General features: G+C 35.3%; 1 protein-coding gene across 16 annotated transcripts in view; it reads left to right on the forward strand.

Annotated features, from left to right (window-relative positions):
• KDM6A (lysine demethylase 6A) overlaps nucleotides 1-19,674 on the forward strand; it is a 145,549-nt gene that overhangs the window by 86,390 nt on the left and 39,485 nt on the right. For 4 of the 16 annotated variants that reach the window (XR_010622507.1, XM_065741600.1, XM_065741602.1 and 1 more), the window contains exons 7-18: nucleotides 9-63; nucleotides 2,268-2,302; nucleotides 4,337-4,402; nucleotides 5,630-5,723; nucleotides 10,931-11,057; nucleotides 13,623-13,721; nucleotides 14,112-14,331; nucleotides 14,893-15,027; nucleotides 15,468-15,623; nucleotides 16,278-16,373; nucleotides 17,729-17,833; nucleotides 18,459-18,854. Coding sequence is in view for 15 of the 16 variants with exons in the window: in XM_065741600.1 (XP_065597672.1) it covers nucleotides 9-63; nucleotides 2,268-2,302; nucleotides 4,337-4,402; nucleotides 5,630-5,723; nucleotides 10,931-11,057; nucleotides 13,623-13,721; nucleotides 14,112-14,331; nucleotides 14,893-15,027; nucleotides 15,468-15,623; nucleotides 16,278-16,373; nucleotides 17,729-17,833; nucleotides 18,459-18,854 (1,584 nt within the window). In the remaining variant the exon portion in view is untranslated. The remainder of the gene's footprint in view (nucleotides 1-8; nucleotides 64-2,267; nucleotides 2,303-4,336; nucleotides 4,403-5,629; nucleotides 5,724-10,930; nucleotides 11,058-13,622; nucleotides 13,722-14,111; nucleotides 14,332-14,892; nucleotides 15,028-15,467; nucleotides 15,624-16,277; nucleotides 16,374-17,728; nucleotides 17,834-18,458; nucleotides 18,855-19,674) is intronic. The other 12 variants (XM_065741605.1, XM_065741601.1, XM_065741612.1 and 9 more) reach the window with 7 other exon arrangements.

Genomic DNA, 19,674 nt, shown 5'->3' on the forward strand with positions numbered 1-19,674 from the left:
TTTTTCAGCATTTTCAGTTAGCTTTGATTGACTGCAACCCCTGCACTTTGTCCAACGCTGAAAGTAAGTAACATTTTTAATATTTCCAGTTATTTTGTTGTGGATTGTTTTTTGTTTTTCTTTTCTTACAGCTGTATCTATTTTTAATGAGAAGAATCAAAATTGAAAGATTGAGAAAGTACTGAGATGGGGAGACTACAAAACCTGCTGCTTTAAATGGAGACAGATATTCCAATGGAATTGTGGATTGCTTTAGTAAATTAAATAAGTGAAAGCTGTCTTACTGTATTAACTGCTCTGAAGACTTGACTTCTAGAGGCAACTTAGTATTTGAGTGTTTGTTTATAAGTATAGCACTTGTGCATGGCACACATTTAATAGCCATTGTATCCAGGTGCCACAAAGTTTGAATGTAGGTCTTTTTTTCAGCATTCAGTTCAGTGTCATTCTGATGTTCAGTATCAATTTTACACTGTTGAACTAAAAAAAAAAGGAAAAAAAATCGATTTATTATATGCCATTATATATTAGTACTTTAACACTTTCGTCTTTTAGCATAATACGATCTGCTGTACATGTTACGTTCTGTAGGCTGTTACAGATCATGCTACATATACTTGTTTGTAATGAGTGAAATTGTGTGCAAGGATATATTCCTGCATTCCGTAGAGTCTGTCAGAATTGTAAGGCAACCAGTAGATCAAAAAGTTGTTCTTGCACCTTTGTGGTGTACTTGGTGTTGAGCTTAAGTTGCCTCCTAAGTCTGACTTCAGAAGTATTTAGAAGCATGGATGGAATTGCGAATATTCTATCAGCAAGGGTAGATAAAGAGGTTTTGTTTACATGGATGAAACTGCTGGTTGCTTCAGTATCAAGGAGCCAGCTGTCCTACAGATTCTTTTGTGAAGCCATGTCACTTATCAGGAGCAGGCACAGTAATTTTTCTAATTTTATTTGCAGAATTCTTACTAGGTCGATAGACTTTGATTGTTTTCTACCAGCCGTATCATTGCTTATTGCATTTCATGTTCTTTCTTATTATTTCTCACTGACTTTATCAGTTTTCTCTCCAGCTCTGAATTTTTACGTTTTCCCCACACTTCCCCCACCTCCACCTGCACCCTGAGATTTATTTAGAAGTATGGCCCCATGTAAGGGCTGCTTTGCCCTGTGATGCTGGGCAGTGTGTAGCAAAGAGGGAAGTGAGAGGAGCGAAGAGGAATGAAAGGTACTTTGTCAGGTTCTCCAGTACTGCTTACTGGAGGGACAGCTGTCTGTCCTCATCTGAGACGTCAGATACTTCAACAAAATAAATGCATGAGATTGCCTTAATCCAGCCCCTTCTATTTCTAAAGTAGTCTGTGTGAGTAACAGCATTACAATAACAGTCTTTCTAGCAGAAGTGTTTTAGTATTAAGCACGTCGTTTATTTAGGCACTTGATAATGCATCACCTTTAATTTCTTTCCCTTGCACAGCATGTTTCTTTTTTGTAGCATCACCCTGAAAGAAGTTTGCTGTGAGGGAGGAAAAAAGGAAAGATTTTTTAGAGAGCTTCCCAAAACAAAAGCAGGGGGTTCTCTTTCATCAGTGCAGAAGGAAGTTAGATGATGTGGTGAACATAATGGGTGTGTTATATGCCCTTTAGCAAGGAACACAAAAAGTTTATTAAAATTTTAGATGATGCATTTCATTATGATCTGTTTTCTGAAATGCAGTAGGGTACCTTCTTTTATAGTGAAGGACAAAGCAATACACAAAGGATCATTTCCCTTCCTTCATGACCCAGAGAGAAACCCTCGACATCTGATTTACCTATAACTTGTTATGCCTCAACTTTGAGAAAAACAGTTCTGTGTGATGGAAAGTCGAGCTTGGCTTAAACAGAGATATTTTATTATTTATTTCTAATTTCTTTACATACAGAAACTATTACTTGTCATTGTGCATCTCTGCAAAGGGATTGTATTGCTAACTATACTGAAATGTTAATGAAGTTTGCATTTTAGAATGTAAATAAAATTAATGGACTGCCTTTCTGAGTTTTGTTTTCAGCCTTGGTGCTTTTCTGGAAAACACATTTATTTTCTGACAGTTCTGTTTTATTGAATGAAAAATATCAATACAAACATACTTTTTTGTGTTTTTAAAATGTAGTTAGTCTTTGTTTTGCATTGATAAATTTGAAATGTCTGTCTCTAACTTGAGAAAAATGTATTGTTAATGTCATCCATTACGTGTAATAATTTTGATTTCTCTCTCTTACAGTTCAGTTTCACATCGCCCACTTATATGAAATCCAGGTAAGCCTCAGGCTCGTTTTATATATAAAGTGCGATGAAGTTTATAACTGCATGATATAATCAGTCTGTGGCATTCAGCTATGGTAGATGCTTTTGTGAATTGAAATTAGGCTGAAGTCCTAATATTATGCATGAGGATTGTCATGCTGAAATGGAGTGGCTATTTTAGTAAACATGTTCACTAGTCTCCCAATTAGTGTGCAAAAAACTGGAATGTTACTTTGGCTGACAAATGGATTTTTTAATACACACGTAAGCGTAAAAAATGCAGTTTCTCAATTCATACATATTCATATTGCTCCTCACGTTACACACAAAGAGATGTCCAGGTACTTTTTAAGTATATTTAACATGAAATTTTCAAATGTAACTAGACAGATGTGACAGAAGCTTGTGAGATCTGAGGACAACACAACATTAAGCTGTGTTATTATTCTGTGCCAAACCCTATCACAGAGTTTTTTAGATGAATCTATTGGGAAATTATAGAATGCTCACTGAGCTTCCAGGATATAAATAAATTAAAACCAAGCAGCTACTGAAATAGCTATTGTATATTTGTAGTTTGACTGACTGGTCACATGATTGTAGATTCTATGCTCTCTTGTCACATTTATAGGTATAATATGACTGAGGAAGACATGTGACGTGAAAATAGAAACTGTTGTAAATGAAACATAACAGACAAATTCTACATTTTCAGTCAGTTGAAAAATAGCTTGATAAAGTAAGTGCTGTCTTATGATGGCACAGTAAAATATGACATAAAGTAGATAATTATTTATAAATAGAGGCTAAAAACATGATGAAAAGGCTATTTTCTTTTGTCTGCTTTTGGTGTAGTAGAACATTTGAATTTATGCAACTGTATGACAAACAGAAATCCCCTATCCCAAACCACCATTAAGAAACTTCCTGGATTGTTGTGACTCTGTAACATGTTAGGGAGATTTTTTGTTCCATTTGGAGCACTGGAGCACATCTGACAAGTTCATGTAACAAAGCATCCTATGCAGGCTAGTTCTTTTATCTGCTAAAATAAAGCAGAAAGTTGAAAATCTCAGGTCACCGTGCTAGGTGCCATGTATAATACTGTGGCCAATATCGCAAATGGCAGTTGCAGGCAACAGGAACTTTTAATGCAAGTCAGAGACAAAAAGCACATACTGCTTTTAGACTCAGTTTGCCTCACAGTTCTCTTAAATGGGTCTTTTCTGGAATTTGAGAAACTTTGACCCACTAGGGGTTTTGACTTGATTTGAGTATTACCTCTGACACAGCAAAGAGACACTTTAGGAGGGAGGCTGGGTGTTCTGTTTCTTCTGAAGGACACAGCTACAGTTTCTTGAACTCCTTCATATATATGAAAATGAGCTCCTCTCTAATAATGAATCAGAAAGTTCATTCATTCTGAACCGGAGAATAATCCAGTGCTGATAAGAGGTAGTCATGTTTTTTCTTGGTTTTAATGATAGTTTCTATTACTTGATCTGTGGCTGAGTGAGTCCATCCAAGCTAGTTAGGGTATCAGCTAAAGTTCCTAAAGAAAGATGTTTTTTTTTTTTTCCCAACCCACATTTCTTAAGATTGTTTGTTATACAGCCAAACTCAAGGGCGTGTATTTGAATTGCATACCCAAATAAAAACAAATGTAAACATTATGACAGTTTTCTGTAATACTTTAAGACATATATGTAGGCAGATTTCTAAAGGGTAAATAATACGACGAATAACAAAAGCAAATGTTATTCTAGGTTTAGAAAACGTACTGTATTCTAATAGATCTTTCTGAATCATTCCAAGCATGCAAACATCTTTTTCGAAGTGCAGGTATTAATCACTAGTATTTACCTGTTTAACATCCAGATTGCTGCCCCTGCTGTCATGCTATATGGGGAACTTCATTTGCCTATCTTCCATAGTCATTAACTACAAATTTTGTTCCCAATGCTAAATTTAAAGTTCTTTCCTGATTGTTTTGATTTTGCTAGCCATGGATATTTTATTTATTTATATTATTTGTTTTCTTGCCAGTTGTCTACATTTCATGAACACCAATTAAAAACCTTTTCTACCAACTTCCCTTTGTTCCATTTGAAAGTATGTAATTGCTGCTTTAATTTTTCTTCCTGACTAGATTAAGGTTTTAAAATCAACAAAGTTGTCTTTTGTGATTGTGGGATCTCGAGAACCTAATAACATTTGACTTCTAATAAGTACTTAGGTTGTTTACAATTTCCTTCCCAGTTGTCCCTTTTATAACACCACTAGTCAGTACTGTGTTCTCTTTGGGTATAACAAATGTAACTAAGTCATGACAATTTGCATTTAGGTGGCCCTTTTTTATTTTAATAGGTTCTTCATCTGTTTGCCAGAATAATGTTGACTTACCTGAAAGAATACTTTCATTAAAAAATTGTGTCAAATCTTTAGAAACTGAAAAAAAATCCACCAAACAATCCAACAACAACAACAAAAAAGTCAGCAGACCTAAGCCTTTATACTTTATAGTGGGAGAGGAGGAGCAGAAGAATTTAGCATTTAAAATAAGTTCACAGTTAAACAATTATTGCTAGGGTAACAGGAGAAACAAATGAAGATACTGTTATAAAAAATAAAAATCAAGAATGCTTAACCTCTAATGTGCACAAAACAAAAGCTCTTAGTGTTCCAGAAGTCGGAAGAGACCATGATTCTAACTTGGAAATGTGTTTTCTGTTTCAAGGTCTATATAAGAGTTAAGAATTGAATGTTTCCATGCTTTATGCACATTTAAACAATATGGCAAATAATAAGATAATGTATCTTGATTCCTGAGGAGTAATCTGTGCGTTTGTTTTAATTCTATATATGGTAGGACTCTTACTCGTACGGCAAGTAGGCCGTTCTAATATAACAAAATAGGAAGAGAGGCAAAAGCATACCAGCTACCAGATGCTGATAATCTTCTTTTCTGTTACGAATTTGCTGGGAGTCATTTGAGTAGGGCTTTTTCAGATGTCAAGTCACAGTCAAGCATTCCTCTTAAAAGAAACGTTAGTTTTATTATAAGAAGTATAATGCATGCATGAGGAGCTGACCAAATTTAATAATTTACAAATTTTCCTTGACTATTTTAAGTATTCAACTTATACTAAATACTATATTTTATGAAAGTTATTCTCCTATACATTACTTACAAAAGCTTTCATATGCACTGTATGCAAAAAAAAAAAGTACTAGAAATTTTGGCAATGTGTTTGTGTGCTGTCAGTGCTGTGAAATCATTGCTACTGGTGATCTATTGTGAGGTTTATGATTAATCAATTTACTTTTTTCCTTTTGCAGAGAAAGTATCACTCTGCAAAGGAAGCTTATGAACAACTTTTGCAGATCGAAAACCTTCCTGCACAAGTAAAAGCAACTGTCTTACAGCAGTTAGGTATGTAAAATCAACTTCTATTTTTCTGTGTGTCTCTTTTTTACCATCTTTGCCTTCAACAGTGTTTTTTTAAGGCTTCAGTTTCAAAGTGAATCTTAAACACTGACGATCATATTTGAGATTTTAACTCAAAATAGAATACATAGCAGTAGATAATTAAGAAAATAAGAGAGAAGGGAAGTACTGCAACTGAATTTCTAAAATTAAAAAGCTTTTAGACTTATGGAAGTAGTTGCACTACAGGCTTTGGGCAGTGAGTGATCTTTCAGAGCAAGAGTACGGTAGTTAGAATTCTGTATTCTTTGAATTCTGAATTCTGCCTCTGAGAACATCCCTTCAATGGCCAGACAAAGTGCAGTAAACCGAAATACTCTTTTCTGTTACAGAATATAATAACATTGCAAGTGAAAAATTTACCTTTTCTTTCTTCTTAAGTTCGTAAGGAAAACATATTCCTCTAACTGAAAGTTTATTCCCCTATAAAAGAAACCACATAAAATTACTGTTTAAAATTTGTCATCTCCCACATTTAAAGAAAGCTGATAAACCATTTGCAGTCAAAAACTTCTAAGGAGTGGGTAGAATAAATTGCATTTCCCTTTATGCCTCATGAAAGTATTTCCAGAATATCTTGCTAAAGTTCCAATCAAACAATAGAGATTCTTCATTCACTTTCTCCATATTCTTCATCTAATTTATTATTATAAATATTAATTTAGCCTGCTTGTGCCCATCTTTTTTTTTTTTTCTTTCACATAGTAGTCATTTAATTCAAATGAGTAACTGGCAGTAAGTAACAGCCACAAAACGTTCTTTTCTGTAATGCATTTGGAGTGGACTAATTTGTATAGCTTTCAGTTTTTCTGTGTGAAACCACAGATGAAACTACAGAATCTAGGTGTTGATCTTTTTGCGTTCAGATGGAAATGTTCCTTGCATTTCAATATCCCCTTTGGTTTTAGTTTGTTTGTTTTTTAACTCAGTACTACCCAAGTTAGCATAAGTTGTAAGCAGTACCATCCATGTAGGCTACACAAAAGATAACAGAAGACAGATTGCCAAAATAGTTGACCAGAGCTTTTTCAAGTCTCTCACACATGTGGCTATGTTAGAAGCAAATGCATGGTTGTCTACATAAAATCACACTACAGGTTGCTGCGCTAGCAATAGGAGCAGTGACTGAGAATTGTCTGCTGTCTGAAAACTGAATTAGCTTCCCCTATAACCTAATTGTGATAGTTGGGATACCCTGTGTGTGGAGAAGTTAACAGAGTGGTCTTAACTGGAATGTTCACAGAGTGATAACATTTCTTTTGCTTCTCACTGTTAGCAGTGCTATTAATCAGAGTATAGTGTTTATGACAGATTTGGTATCTAGCAGCTGATAATAAGACACCTTCTTAGGAAGCGTAGTCTGGGTGATACAGTGCTACTTAGAAAAAATAATACAAGGGCTACTCCATAAACAGTGCCTCTTGTTTTATGATGTCAGCCCACATCATCAGAGGTGGATGTTGGTGGTGTGGCTGTAGAGGTTGAACCTTCCTGCCAATATCCCATTACGTGTTATTGCTGTGTGACATATGGCAGCAGAGGGGCAGTCTGACACAATGGTGTCTGACATGGAAGTGTGTATGAAGCAAAATGTGTCATTGAATTCCTTCCTGCAGAAATAATTGCTTCCATCAACTTCACTGACGCTTGCTGAATGTTGATGATGGCCAGCAGTGGATGTGAGCACAGCAAGGCATTGGATGGTGCATTTCAGCAGTGGTCACTTCTGCTGGTGCAGGTTTTTATGAGCATGGCGTGGTTTTTATGAGCTCTTGTTCGTCACTGGCAAAAATGCCATGTGACTGTGTTGAAAAGGAGTGTATTGAAGCTGAGAATTTGCTCTATCAAATGGCGTTATTGTATTCTTTTTATTTGATGCCATTTCCATGGAAATCAGGCAACTTCCAGAGCAACCAACGTAGAAAATACCTGCCATCTGCCAGAATGCTATTGGCAAAAAAAAAAATCAAAATATATTTATATATCAAAATCTTTCTTTTTCACTCCCAATAGAAACATTATTTTGGCATGAAAATACCTTTGTTTTATTTTTCTTAGCTAATTAATGATTATTGAGCATGAGTTGAAATTTAGGCAAGTTCAGATATTGTGTGAGAGAATTACACAAACTTCGCTCTCATTGTTGGTGTCCAAAAGAGATCACTGTGGAGGAGAACCTTGTGATTCTCTGAGAAATATGTACGTGTTTGAGCTGATGTGTGCTAATTAGTTCCGAGAGACGTAACAGCAAGGTCTGTGCATTTGAATAAGAACAGTTTGTTTCAGGGTTTTTTACTGCATTTAATTTGCTTTCCAAGCAATAATTCTTTTCATCACTTTGCCGAAAATTGCATTAAATAAGGGCCACTATACCGAATGAGACTGAAGATCAAATCGGTCCCAGTATTCTTTCTCCAATTTTAATTAACAGTTGCATAAAGAAGAATGTAGAACAGTGTAAGCATCTCCCCAGGACTTCCTAAAGCACTCTCTCAGAGACTTTTGTTTGGGATGTTTCTAGGTGATGTGCCTGTAATTAAATGGGACATCATGAGATCCTGAAATGGGGAACAAAAACTGAGAGTCTTCAGAGACTGAGATGATGTTTATCAGGGAAACAGCAGTTGCCACGAGTATGACATGAGAGTGATTGATAAGCATAAAACGAACTGAAACATGAGCCAGGCTAGAACATGCTTTTGCTGAAGAAACATGGTGATATGTTACAAATTAGATTATAAAAAAACCTGGAAAAGAGCCTGGAACATGGACAAAATTAGCATTTTTGATTACAACATTGAAGATGTTCCCAAAGTAGAAGAGTATTCAGTACACTAGTTGACAATTAGAATTAGCTCTTGCAAAGAAGAGCCTGCACGGCTTACCAGTTTCCTTTACTTGTTCTGTTCTAGAAGAAAACTTTGTTCTCTCTTGCCTTCTACGTTTTTCACCTCCCTGCACAGTAAGATAAAATCAGGAAGCCACCCTTGGTTCGGCACTGAAGCTAGATAGGGATTTCTAGTACTCATTTCTCTCTCCTAGAAATAGATTCTTAGTTCTTATCAGTGAACCTCAGTGAAGATCTGAAGATACAGCATGTTATCCGTCAGTTTGGCAAGGTTCTGATAAAGCATAAAATAGTCATCACTGCACAGCACTTCTGAAGATTCAGGAAATTGTTTAATATCTGTTTTACCCGTGTTTATACTCTCTGAACTCTTACCTTCATTTCACTCAGGCTTTGCCTGCCACTGCACCCAATATTTTATCTTTCCTGTACAATTATGTAGTTGCGTTCAAATAAGTACCCTCACGTAAGCCCTATTTCTTTAAGCACAAGTATTTCCTATGTGCTTAGGGACTCCAGTGACTTGGGATTCCAATCAAAATCGTAGCTTGTTTATCTACAGAAGTGATTGGTTTTTTTTCTTGTGGGTAGAGTTTTTACTTGGTCCATCGTCAGACAAGATAGATAAAGTACGCTTCTGTCAGCATTGTAACCACTTGACTCAACATGATATTTCTTGCAGTCCATGAATTATTCAAACTTACACTTCTCAACAGTTTCTTAGTGGAAACTTCTTCAAACACCTCAGGCAAACGTTGTTCAGTAGATAGGAGTTTTTCCAAATTGCCTTTTTTTTTTTTTAAAGCTTGTAATTTTGTCTTCCTTTGCAAAAGTGTCACTGTGACTGCTATAAACCCATGGGATTATGTATGTATAACCCAAATAGAACAGGCAGAATAAGTTATTTAAGGTGTAGTTCAATTATAGGGAGTGAGGTAAAGCTGCAAATACTCACCAGTTCTGTTCTCAGCCTTGTTTACTATATGTGGCTTTTCTGATGATGTGGGCAGACTCCTGTTTTTTAAATGATATTATATGTAGTTAGGCTGATTCCTAAAGGATAAGCTTAGGACACAGAAGTTTAGTTGATAAAGGTTTTACATGACCATTGTGAGCAGATGTATGTACAGCTCTATGTAACTAAAGCCTTATGCAAACCTTAGATATTACATGAAACTTGTACGGTGTTTCACAAGGGATCATTTTTGAATAGGACACTGTGAAATCGTAGGGATAGTCTGCTTTCATATTTTACAGTTTATGGATATTAGGTGAAAGGCAAGGAGTTATTAAGACAAACACTTGGAGATTAAGCAAACACCAAGACATAACTGATCAGTAGACCAGTGTAGTACGTGGAGATTTCAGCAAGCCAGCTGCCTGTAGCAAAGGGCTTCCTGGTGCTCACAATATGGGCAGCAGTAAGATGGTTTTGTGAGTGCTTCCAGAGATACCATCTAGGCATAGAGGCAGATGGAGTGTAGCCTGAGGAGATGACGAAGGGACTTTATTTGGAATGATGACTGAGTCTTACGTCATTGTTGAGACAGAGATTTGCTTTGATAGCTTGTAAAAGATTACATGAAGGAACAACTGAAATGCCGTCGAAGTCAGGATAAATACTTTGCCTAATGTATTGAAAAAGAGAGGGCATGTGTAAGTATATTACGTGATTGTGTGTGAAAACAAAATGATCTTTTTAGGAGAATTTGATATGTAGATGAGAGGTGATTCCGCCTTTCAATGTGAAAAGAGAGGATTTCGTAGCAATGGAGACATTATAATGGTGAAGTGTGAAAAACTGAAGTGGAATGACAGCTGTTCTTAACAATGCCTTATTGGGGTATAACACAAATACAAGTAGAGGGTTTAGAAAGAAAGGGTAAGCTGAACTTAATATACAGATGATTAATGCATGTTACAGGGAAGATGGTGGCATGAGAGATGACCGTGTTCAGAGAAAGAAGGAATTAATATTTCTGATCAATAATATTACTTTTTACAGTAGAAGATTAAGTGGTTTGTAGTTATGCTACCAACCTTGTAGATAATGCTTTAAACAGAAATGTTTATGAAGCGTGTGAAAGAAATTTAGAATCTAGGTCCTTCAGCCCTGTGGTTTTAATATAGAACTTCAAAAGTTTTTTTTTTTTTGAAGTTTCATTCATAATAATGTATGTAACCAATAGTATTGTTTGATACTCCTATTTTTAAAGACAAAGCTGTCCATTGATATTCTGCTGTGTCAAAGTGTTAAATGATATTTGAGAATTTCACTTCTGCCATCTGTGGATTTTTCTTGTAGGCTGGATGCATCACACCGTGGATCAGCTTGGAGACAAGGCAACCAAGGAAAGTTATGCTATACAGTATCTCCAGAAATCTCTAGAAGCAGATCCAAATTCTGGTCAATCCTGGTATTTCCTTGGAAGGTGAGAAATATCTTTAGACACTGTAACTGTGTTTGTACTTAATTTTTGAGGATATTTTTGAGTTATCTTTTATGTTATCCTTAGTAGCTTGTAGAGGAAAAATGAAAGGAAAATATGTTTGTATCTAGTAAAGTCCCAATTTTCTGGGAAGCTGCTAAGTTATTTAGGATGATTACAGATTACAAATTGAAACAAAATGCATTACCTAAGCGGTCCTGTTTTTTGTTGTGTTTTCTTTTGTAGTTCAGTTTACACCTTTACAGTAATGCTAATCTGCCCTGCCTGTTTTTACTTTTTTTATTATTTTCTCTTTATTTTCTTAAAATCTCCCTTCAAGTCTCAAACAATTACAGAACTGAAATACATCAATCTGCTATCAGAGTAGTTTACAAGTAGATATTAAGCCAAGATAGTTCAAGTGGATTCATTCTAGTTTCTACTTAAGTATTATATTAATCTCATGTGCCGTATTTTTCACTTGAAAATTAGCTTTGTTGAAGATGTAAATCATATCAATTTAATGAACCTTCTTAGTCTCCTTTAAAACAAAAAAAAATGTTTTAAATCAACCATCAGTAACTTTGGAAATAGTTAGGTTTTAGAGAATAGCTATGTAACTGATCACCTATATGGTTTAAAAGCTTTGATGTCAATTTAAGCACATGAACTGGTTAGTTCTGTTGAGAAATAGATTAAATAGAAATTATACAAAAGTAAAATTAATATATTAACCTCAGTATCTTCCAGCTCACTTTCCTGGAGGTTCTTATAACGCATGACTGGAACATACAGCTGTTTCTGTCACCCTGATTTTATTTGTGCTGCTGTTTTTTGATCAAGACTCTTAAACTCGCAGTCTGCAGGCTAGGGAAGAAGCACAGGCAGTGGGGGTAGAGGGCTGGAGTAGGAGTGGGAAAGTAAAAAGAGCCCAGGGATCATCTTGACTTGTTTTGTCATTGTTTGGGCTAAAACTTGTTCTTTTATTGACTAGAGCCAGTTGTGTTCTTATACAGCAGCAGGACAGAGGCAGTGGAGTACATGTGTTCTCTTCCTGTACCTAGTATGCTGGCATATGGTTGGAGTGAAACCTAGGACCATACAACTGAGATGGGGGAATGGAGGAAATAGGAGAATAGGAAATCTAGTGGAAGTGTCCCTTATATTCTATGGGGAGAACCAGAGCAAAATGTTTCTGTGCCTCTTTCTTCTAATCAGTACACTGACAGGAGAGTTACAAGGTTAAAGGGCTATGCATTCACTCTTCCTCTTTTTCCTTCCCAGTATATTCCTTTGCATTATTCCTTCCACTGCTGGTCCTCCAAATTAGATAACAGGGTGGTTTAAAGCTAGTTTCCTAGATAACCTTGCAAAAACTTCCCACCACCACTCAAAAAAACCCTCCAACCTACTTCCCTGTTTTAGGGTTTCTTCGGTGCTGGATATTAGTGTTACCCTAATTGAAATGTGTATTATCTGTTAAGCAGACAGATTTAAACGTGTCTATTGGAACTTGGGTTGTTTTTTTCTTGATTGTGATTAAAATGATATCCTGAAACGTTGTATAGAGACTTATTTTTAGATGGAGTATTGCTAGATAATACTGTATTTTCTAATCAGCCTTGCAGATACACAGGAGTGTAGCATATTTTATGAACCTCACCTGTAAAGTTCTGCCTGGATTTTTTTTTGTAACTAGAATAAACTTCCTGTTATTGATGTGCTTTGAAAGTTGTCAGTTCTTTTTTGGAGAGGAACACTTATTAGAAACAATGTAAGGCAGAGCTTTTGTAGTTAAAATTAATGGCATGTGTATTTTTCATATTTTATTTATTTGAAGGTTTTAATTTTAAAAAGTAGGTGTTATTCCATGTGGCATAGTGGTAGTTCTCTTTCAAGATCTGATAGCTCTGCTTATAGTGCCACAATACCTATGGAGTTGCACTGTATATACATAGTATTCAAGTAATGAAATATAAACAAACCCAGACAAGAAAGAATTTCATGAATTTTCTTGCTCTCCGTACATGGTAAAACTGATCAGTTTGTTGTTCATTGTTTGGAAACTTAATGAGATACGAGATATACATATAAAAAATTTCCAAGGCAGTCAAGGACCATCCTCACTGAATTGGTCATTATCTCTTAATAATCAAATCATCCTGAAGCGCTAACTGTAGAATATGAAATCTTACTGTGTTAGATTTCATGAAGTAAGTATCTTAATAGATTTTTTTGAATGTTGACTGGAGATAAATGTTGTTCTTATTGACCAGTGATTTATCTTAAGCAGAAAAAAGGTAGGTCTTTAAACAGTAGCACGACTTCTGCTTTCACTGCAAATACAGTAAGCTAGGGTTTAATCAGTGTTAGCGTGCTTCTCAAAAAAAAAGAATTAGTAATACATGTTGATAGTTGTGCCCAGCATTCAGAAGCAGCAAATGTTTTGGATTTGTTTAGATGAGTGTGTATTTGTATGACTTAACATTTATCAGACCAGTCTTGGTAAGCCATCATCACTGATGACCTTCTATAAATATTACCGAAATCTTTTTTTTCTTCTCCCAGGTGCTATTCAAGTATTGGGAAAGTTCAGGATGCCTTTATATCTTATAGGCAATCTATTGATAAATCAGAAGCAAGTGCAGATACATGGTGTTCTATAGGGTAAGAATGAAACAGGGTAATACAGTGGTATAATTCAATGCTAACACACATATATGAATGAAATAACATTATATTAATGAAGAATATTAGCTTTTTGACTCTTGTGCTTTCAGATGTACAATATATATTTTTTAATTTCTACCTTTATGCTGTCACGTTCGTCTGATTGAAGTTTAAATTATAATTTTACATGCTTTTTCCATTTTTAAAATACTGAATATACTGTGTATACTAACCTAGCACGTTTTTGTAAATGCATTGGTTTTGCTTATTACTGTGATTGATATAATAGCAAAATTTATTTAGGGCTTTGGGATGGATATTTGTATTTGACTCTGTTGCATTTTGACTTTGTTATTAATTCTCAACTTCATAAATCTTTCTATTCAGTGTGCTGTATCAACAGCAAAATCAGCCTATGGATGCTTTACAGGCCTATATCTGTGCTGTACAATTAGACCATGGCCATGCTGCAGCCTGGATGGACCTAGGCACACTCTATGAGTCCTGCAACCAGCCTCAGGATGCCATTAAATGCTACTTAAATGCAACTAGGAGCAAAAATTGTAGTAATACCTCTGCACTTGCAGCACGGATAAAGTATTTACAGGTAAAGCTAAAATTTTAAGAACTGGGCAGTATTCTTCCATATACATATCAGAGGGGAGGGTAGAAGTAACACACAAATTTAAATTGCAGTCATTTGTGGTGTGTATAACTTGTTTTCATATGTATTGTAAGCATATCATAGCCTGTAGTATTTTATTTATTCATTTTTAAGTGGAATTTAATTACTTATAAACCCTATTTTGCATATTTAATCAATGCATACTGTTTTACATCACTTTTTTTTCTTTGTATTGTCTACATTTTTAAGTTCTCATAACATAAGAGAGAGAACACACACATGCTATCTTTCACTCTTGTTTGCAATTTCAGAAAAAAAAGAATGATCAGACCTGTGAATCTAGAGCTCATCTTTGTTCTGATTCTCACAAAGGTTTATATTCTGGTTACCCTCTTTATACTTAGCACCTTTCTAAAACCCCAAATTTTAAATCTATCCTCTTCTTTAAGACGTAATTAGCTACAGCATATAGGAAGATTTCATGGACTTGCTCTTACTAAAGTAGGCTTGTGTTAAATTTGCTTTTTACATAATTTTTCCTAGGCTCAGTTGTGTAACCTTCCACAAGGTAGTCTACAGAATAAAACTAAATTACTTCCTAGTATTGAGGAGGCATGGAGCCTACCAATCCCCGCAGAGCTTACCTCCAGGCAGGGTGCCATGAACACAGCACAGCAGGTGAGAAGTTGGGTTATGTTCTGCAGGTGCCCAGCTTTAAGGGTTCTTTACAATCTGTAGTGGTCAAGCTTATTTTATTGAGTGCAGGACCGGCTTTTATTAATAAAAAGCCTTTGATTTATTTGCAAAGGTATACTAGATCAAGAAGCAGCTCCCTATAATATGGGAGAAAGATGGGGGTACCAATTTAGAACCTTTGTGGATTTTCATGATTTTAAAAGATTTCATCTTAATAGAATGCTGCAGTGGTTTAATAATCCCTTGAAAGGTACACATTCCTCCATTGATGACCATATGGAAACTGATTTTTCAGTTTTTTTGAGATCAACTTCAGAATATCTACTCAGCCCTTTTAAAATATGTGGGCAGTTAAAATATGTAGTTTAAAGAAAAGAATTAAGAATATATAGAACCATATTTTTGTCTTCTGTGATTCTTAGGCTTGTAAACCTCATCATCCAAATACTGAACCTGTACTAGGCCTCACTCAAACACCAATTTCACAGCAATCCTTGCCACTACACATGATTCCTTCTAGCCAAGTAGATGACCTGACCAGTCCTGCCAAGAGGAAAAGAACATCTAGTCCAACAAAGGTATATATTCTGATGAACTAAAGAGCCCCCTCCCAAAATAATACAGAAATATGCATTAAAGCGATGCAGCATGCACACAATTTGTGCTGTGAATTTCAATCCTTTGGCATCAAGGTGGGGAATGTTTTTAAGCTTTTTTATGAAAAATTTTCAGTGATACGTTTAGCGAGAAGGTTACAGTTCTGACAGGAAACGTGTAAGGGCAATGCAGACTGGTAGTACTACACTTCAATCATAGTTGTGTAAGTGAAAAAGTACAGTCATAGTCTGGTGATGGATAGAGAGGGAGACGACCATGTCATCCTGTCTACGGCCTTTGCTTATATTTAGAATTCAAATGTTTCATCATCATGTAGTAATGTTACAGTAGATAAAATTATCCAGTTTTAACAGCAGTGCACCTTTAAGTTAATCGCATAATTTTATTTGATTGTTTCTCATTATGGTATTAGATATCATTTACTTTACATCTAACTACTGTGATACTGTATGAGAATGGTAGAATGAGACTTGGCATGCATTAGTATATTCTCTGTGTATATTGTTATTTTTGAAAAAATGACTAGTACTTTCCTGAGATAAAATCTAGGCGTGAAAAAATGATATTGGCCTTTTTTTGAAAGTCGAGAATTTTAATGTACTGTTTTCTCTCAGAATACTTCAGATGTTTGGAGCAGTGGCCATACAGTGTCACATCCTCCTGTACAACAACAAATTCATTCTTGGTGCTTGACACCACAGAAATTACAGGTAAGTACGTTGAAGGTCTTCAGAAGCCTTGGTCTATTTTTTGTTAATTTCCTTCTTTCTTTTAAGAAAAAAATACTTTGAGTTTCACATTTCTGAAATTAAATGTGAAATAATACAGAATTTTAATATCAATGGATTCTGCGTGGAATATATGATTATATGAAATAAATAATAGTAGAAATCAAATGCTTATGTTGTTTGAATTCTATCATCTAAGCAGAAGCATAGAGTAATGCTACTTCTTACGTTTTAAAGATAGAAATGCAAATTGTGACACTTGCAAGCCAAGTGTATTTTGCTGCTTGTTTTAGCATAGTGAGTATTGAAGGAGAAATTAAAATATTGTGGCATCCTCTTTTTCTTACGAGGTGTCTTACTGTATCAAATTAAGTGAACATTGTACAAAATGGGATTAATCAGATGAAATCTTACACTGCTTTTCTGTATTTCGTGTCTTTTAACATTTTTATTTGAAATACTAGATTTTGGTTTTGAAATCTTGTTTCAGATCTTTTTTGTCATGATGCTTTTGTCATCTCTCCAGTTCATTAGGGCTTGCAGTGAGCTTCAGCAGGAGTTCCAGATTTTCAAAATCAGGCTTAGCTGGAAACCCTCACCCGTGTATCCCAGATACTGTTGTGGATACAAGGAAATGTAGAAGAAAGTATAGTGCAGAAACAGAAGGCTGATTGACTGAGCAGTATTCCCTGTAACTCGCAAAATAGCTTGTCAGCTGTTTCTTTATATGAAAAATGTTACTTACTGATAGAATAAAGGTTTGTGGAGAGTAATTTAAAAGGAATGCAAAGATCAGGTTTTGGGTAATAAATACTTAAATTTCAGTTGTAAATTAATTCAGGATCATATCTTCATATGCAGCTTTCTGTAGTTATTTTCCATAGTGTTCTGAATTTTTTGTGTTTTCTGGAGAAGCTTTAATGTGTGACGGTAAGACTGAATTTACTTCATACTGAGCAATGTCATTAAAAGAATAGCACAGTACAAAAATGTTAAAACGTACATAATGATAGTAAGAATTCTAAACAATCATACCTTAATGTTGTTTTCTTTTACAGTACCAGTTCACTAAATTTTAATGAAGCAGTAATAAGATACACTTATAATTTTGAAAATCTCCTCACTTTTAGTATCTAATAATGAAGTTTGGTTACAGAATGGTATATGAAAAGATGTTTTAGTCTGCAGCAGAGGTCTTGATCTTGTTTTTAGCTTTTCAAGTTTTAACTGTGCAATTGTTGTCTTCTTGGATAATTTTTTGTAATGTATGCAAACGGGTATTAAAAATTGCATATGTTTGTGATGGTTCTAAACCATACTTGTTGATTTTTTTTCAGCACTTGGAACAGCTACGTGCAAACCGAAATAATTTAAATCCAGCACAGAAACTTATGCTGGAGCAGCTGGAGAGTCAGTTTGTCTTGATGCAGCAACACCAGCAAGTGAGAACAAAAATACCTTTCTGTTTTACAAAACTTTTATTGATGATGGCTTCTGTTGTGTTTCTTGAGTTCTTAAATATTTGTATTGTAACAGAGTTTTCATGCCCTTTGCTATATTACATTGTCATCTTTTTTTGTACAAAGTTGGATGGTGATTTACTTATGAAAGTTAATGGTTTTAGCTGTGTTTTATTATAGAGCTACCAGATAGTGTAAAACATTTCAAGCAATACTTTCAAACTGAAGTGACTGAATGCATCTAAAAGCAGTACGAGTTGGAAAAACTTACTTGTAGTAAGCCATATTACAGCTTTTCTCTCATGCTTTCATTATTCACTTCTCTCTCTCTTAGTGTCCAACTTTAGCAGTATAATGCTTACAGTCAAACTGAAGAGCCTAGAAGAAAAGTGTGCCGATAGCTTTACCTTAAAATTCACTCAGCGCATTTGTGAGCGTGACAGTCATCTTACTTCTTAAAAGCAACCGGAAAGGTGTCAAAATCATTATCAAGTTGAAACTGACAAGTGTAATAAAATATGCAAACCTAATATGATCTTTACTTTTTAAACTCCGTAGGCTTAAATTCTGTAGCTAACATCCTTGTGCTTTGTTCATCTTTTATTAGATGAGACAAACAGGAGTTGCACAGGTACGATCTACTGGAATTCCTAATGGGCCAACAGCTGATTCATCACTGCCTACAAACTCTGTCTCTGGTCAGCAGCCACAGGTTGCTCTAACCAGAGTGCCTAATGTCGCTCAGCGTGGAATCCGTCCGGCCTGCCCTGGGCAGCCTATGGCTAATGGACCCTTTCCGTCAGGCCCCATTCCCTGCAGCACAGCAAGAACGCTGAGTAGTACAGACACTATTTTGATAGGCAATAATCACATAACAGAAAGTGGAAGTAATGGAAACGTGCCTTACCTGCAGCAAAACGCACTCTCTCTACCTCATAACCGCACAAACCTGACCAGCAGCGCAGAGGAGCCGTGGAAAAACCAACTATCTAACTCCACTCAGGTATGTTGTCACAGTTATTCTATCTCAGTAGTAAGAAGGCTTGATAAGCAAGCCACCATTTGAATTCTCCTATTTGTCAACACGCTTTTTCTGTTTCCTGAAGTTGATAACATACGTTGAAATAAAATATATGCTAGGCTAAATCTGCCTATTACATTTTGTTGTTTAAAGTATGCGTGTTAAACCAACTACTCTCAAGATAAAGAAAATGATGATAAATCAAATAGGGCAGTTCATCCTGCTCAGATACCTTATCTTCCAGACATATTTGAGCATCTTTCTGTCACATCATTATTGTAAAATGTTGTGAATTTGCTTTTAGTGTAGTAGGAGTATGTGTATTTCATAGGAAACTGAATGTTGTAGTTGTTTTGTTATATAATCATTAGCCATATTTTCTTTCTGTATTGATTCTTTTCAAAGTTAACATCTAACAGTCAATCCCATACTTCCTTGCAGAAAAATACTCGTGTCATTAAAAATCCATGGTGATTGAAGTGTATAAGGAAATTCTGTGTATCTTCATGTTAGAACTTGAAGGTGGAGCTAATATTTTAATTTCAGCCTACATTTCTGTCATCTTAAGTAACTTCTAAGACTCCTCTTGTGGACTTAACAAAATCTTCTGTAGTAATATGTTCTCACTGACTTAATTCAGTTTTGTTAGACCAGTTATAGTGCTTGACAGAGTATTGTTTTCTTCCTCATAAATTTCTGGATTAGTTATTCATTTGTTTTTAGACTAATGTTGGCATTTACGGAGTAGGTTATGGTACAGACAGTGGTACATGCTTGGTTGACTGCACGTGCACTGCAACAA

The sequence above is a fragment of the Cyrtonyx montezumae genome, unplaced genomic scaffold (assembly GCF_038088225.1).
Source record: "Cyrtonyx montezumae isolate F1298 unplaced genomic scaffold, pur_monq_1.0 scaffold_3, whole genome shotgun sequence".
Lineage (NCBI taxonomy): Eukaryota > Metazoa > Chordata > Aves > Galliformes > Odontophoridae > Cyrtonyx > Cyrtonyx montezumae.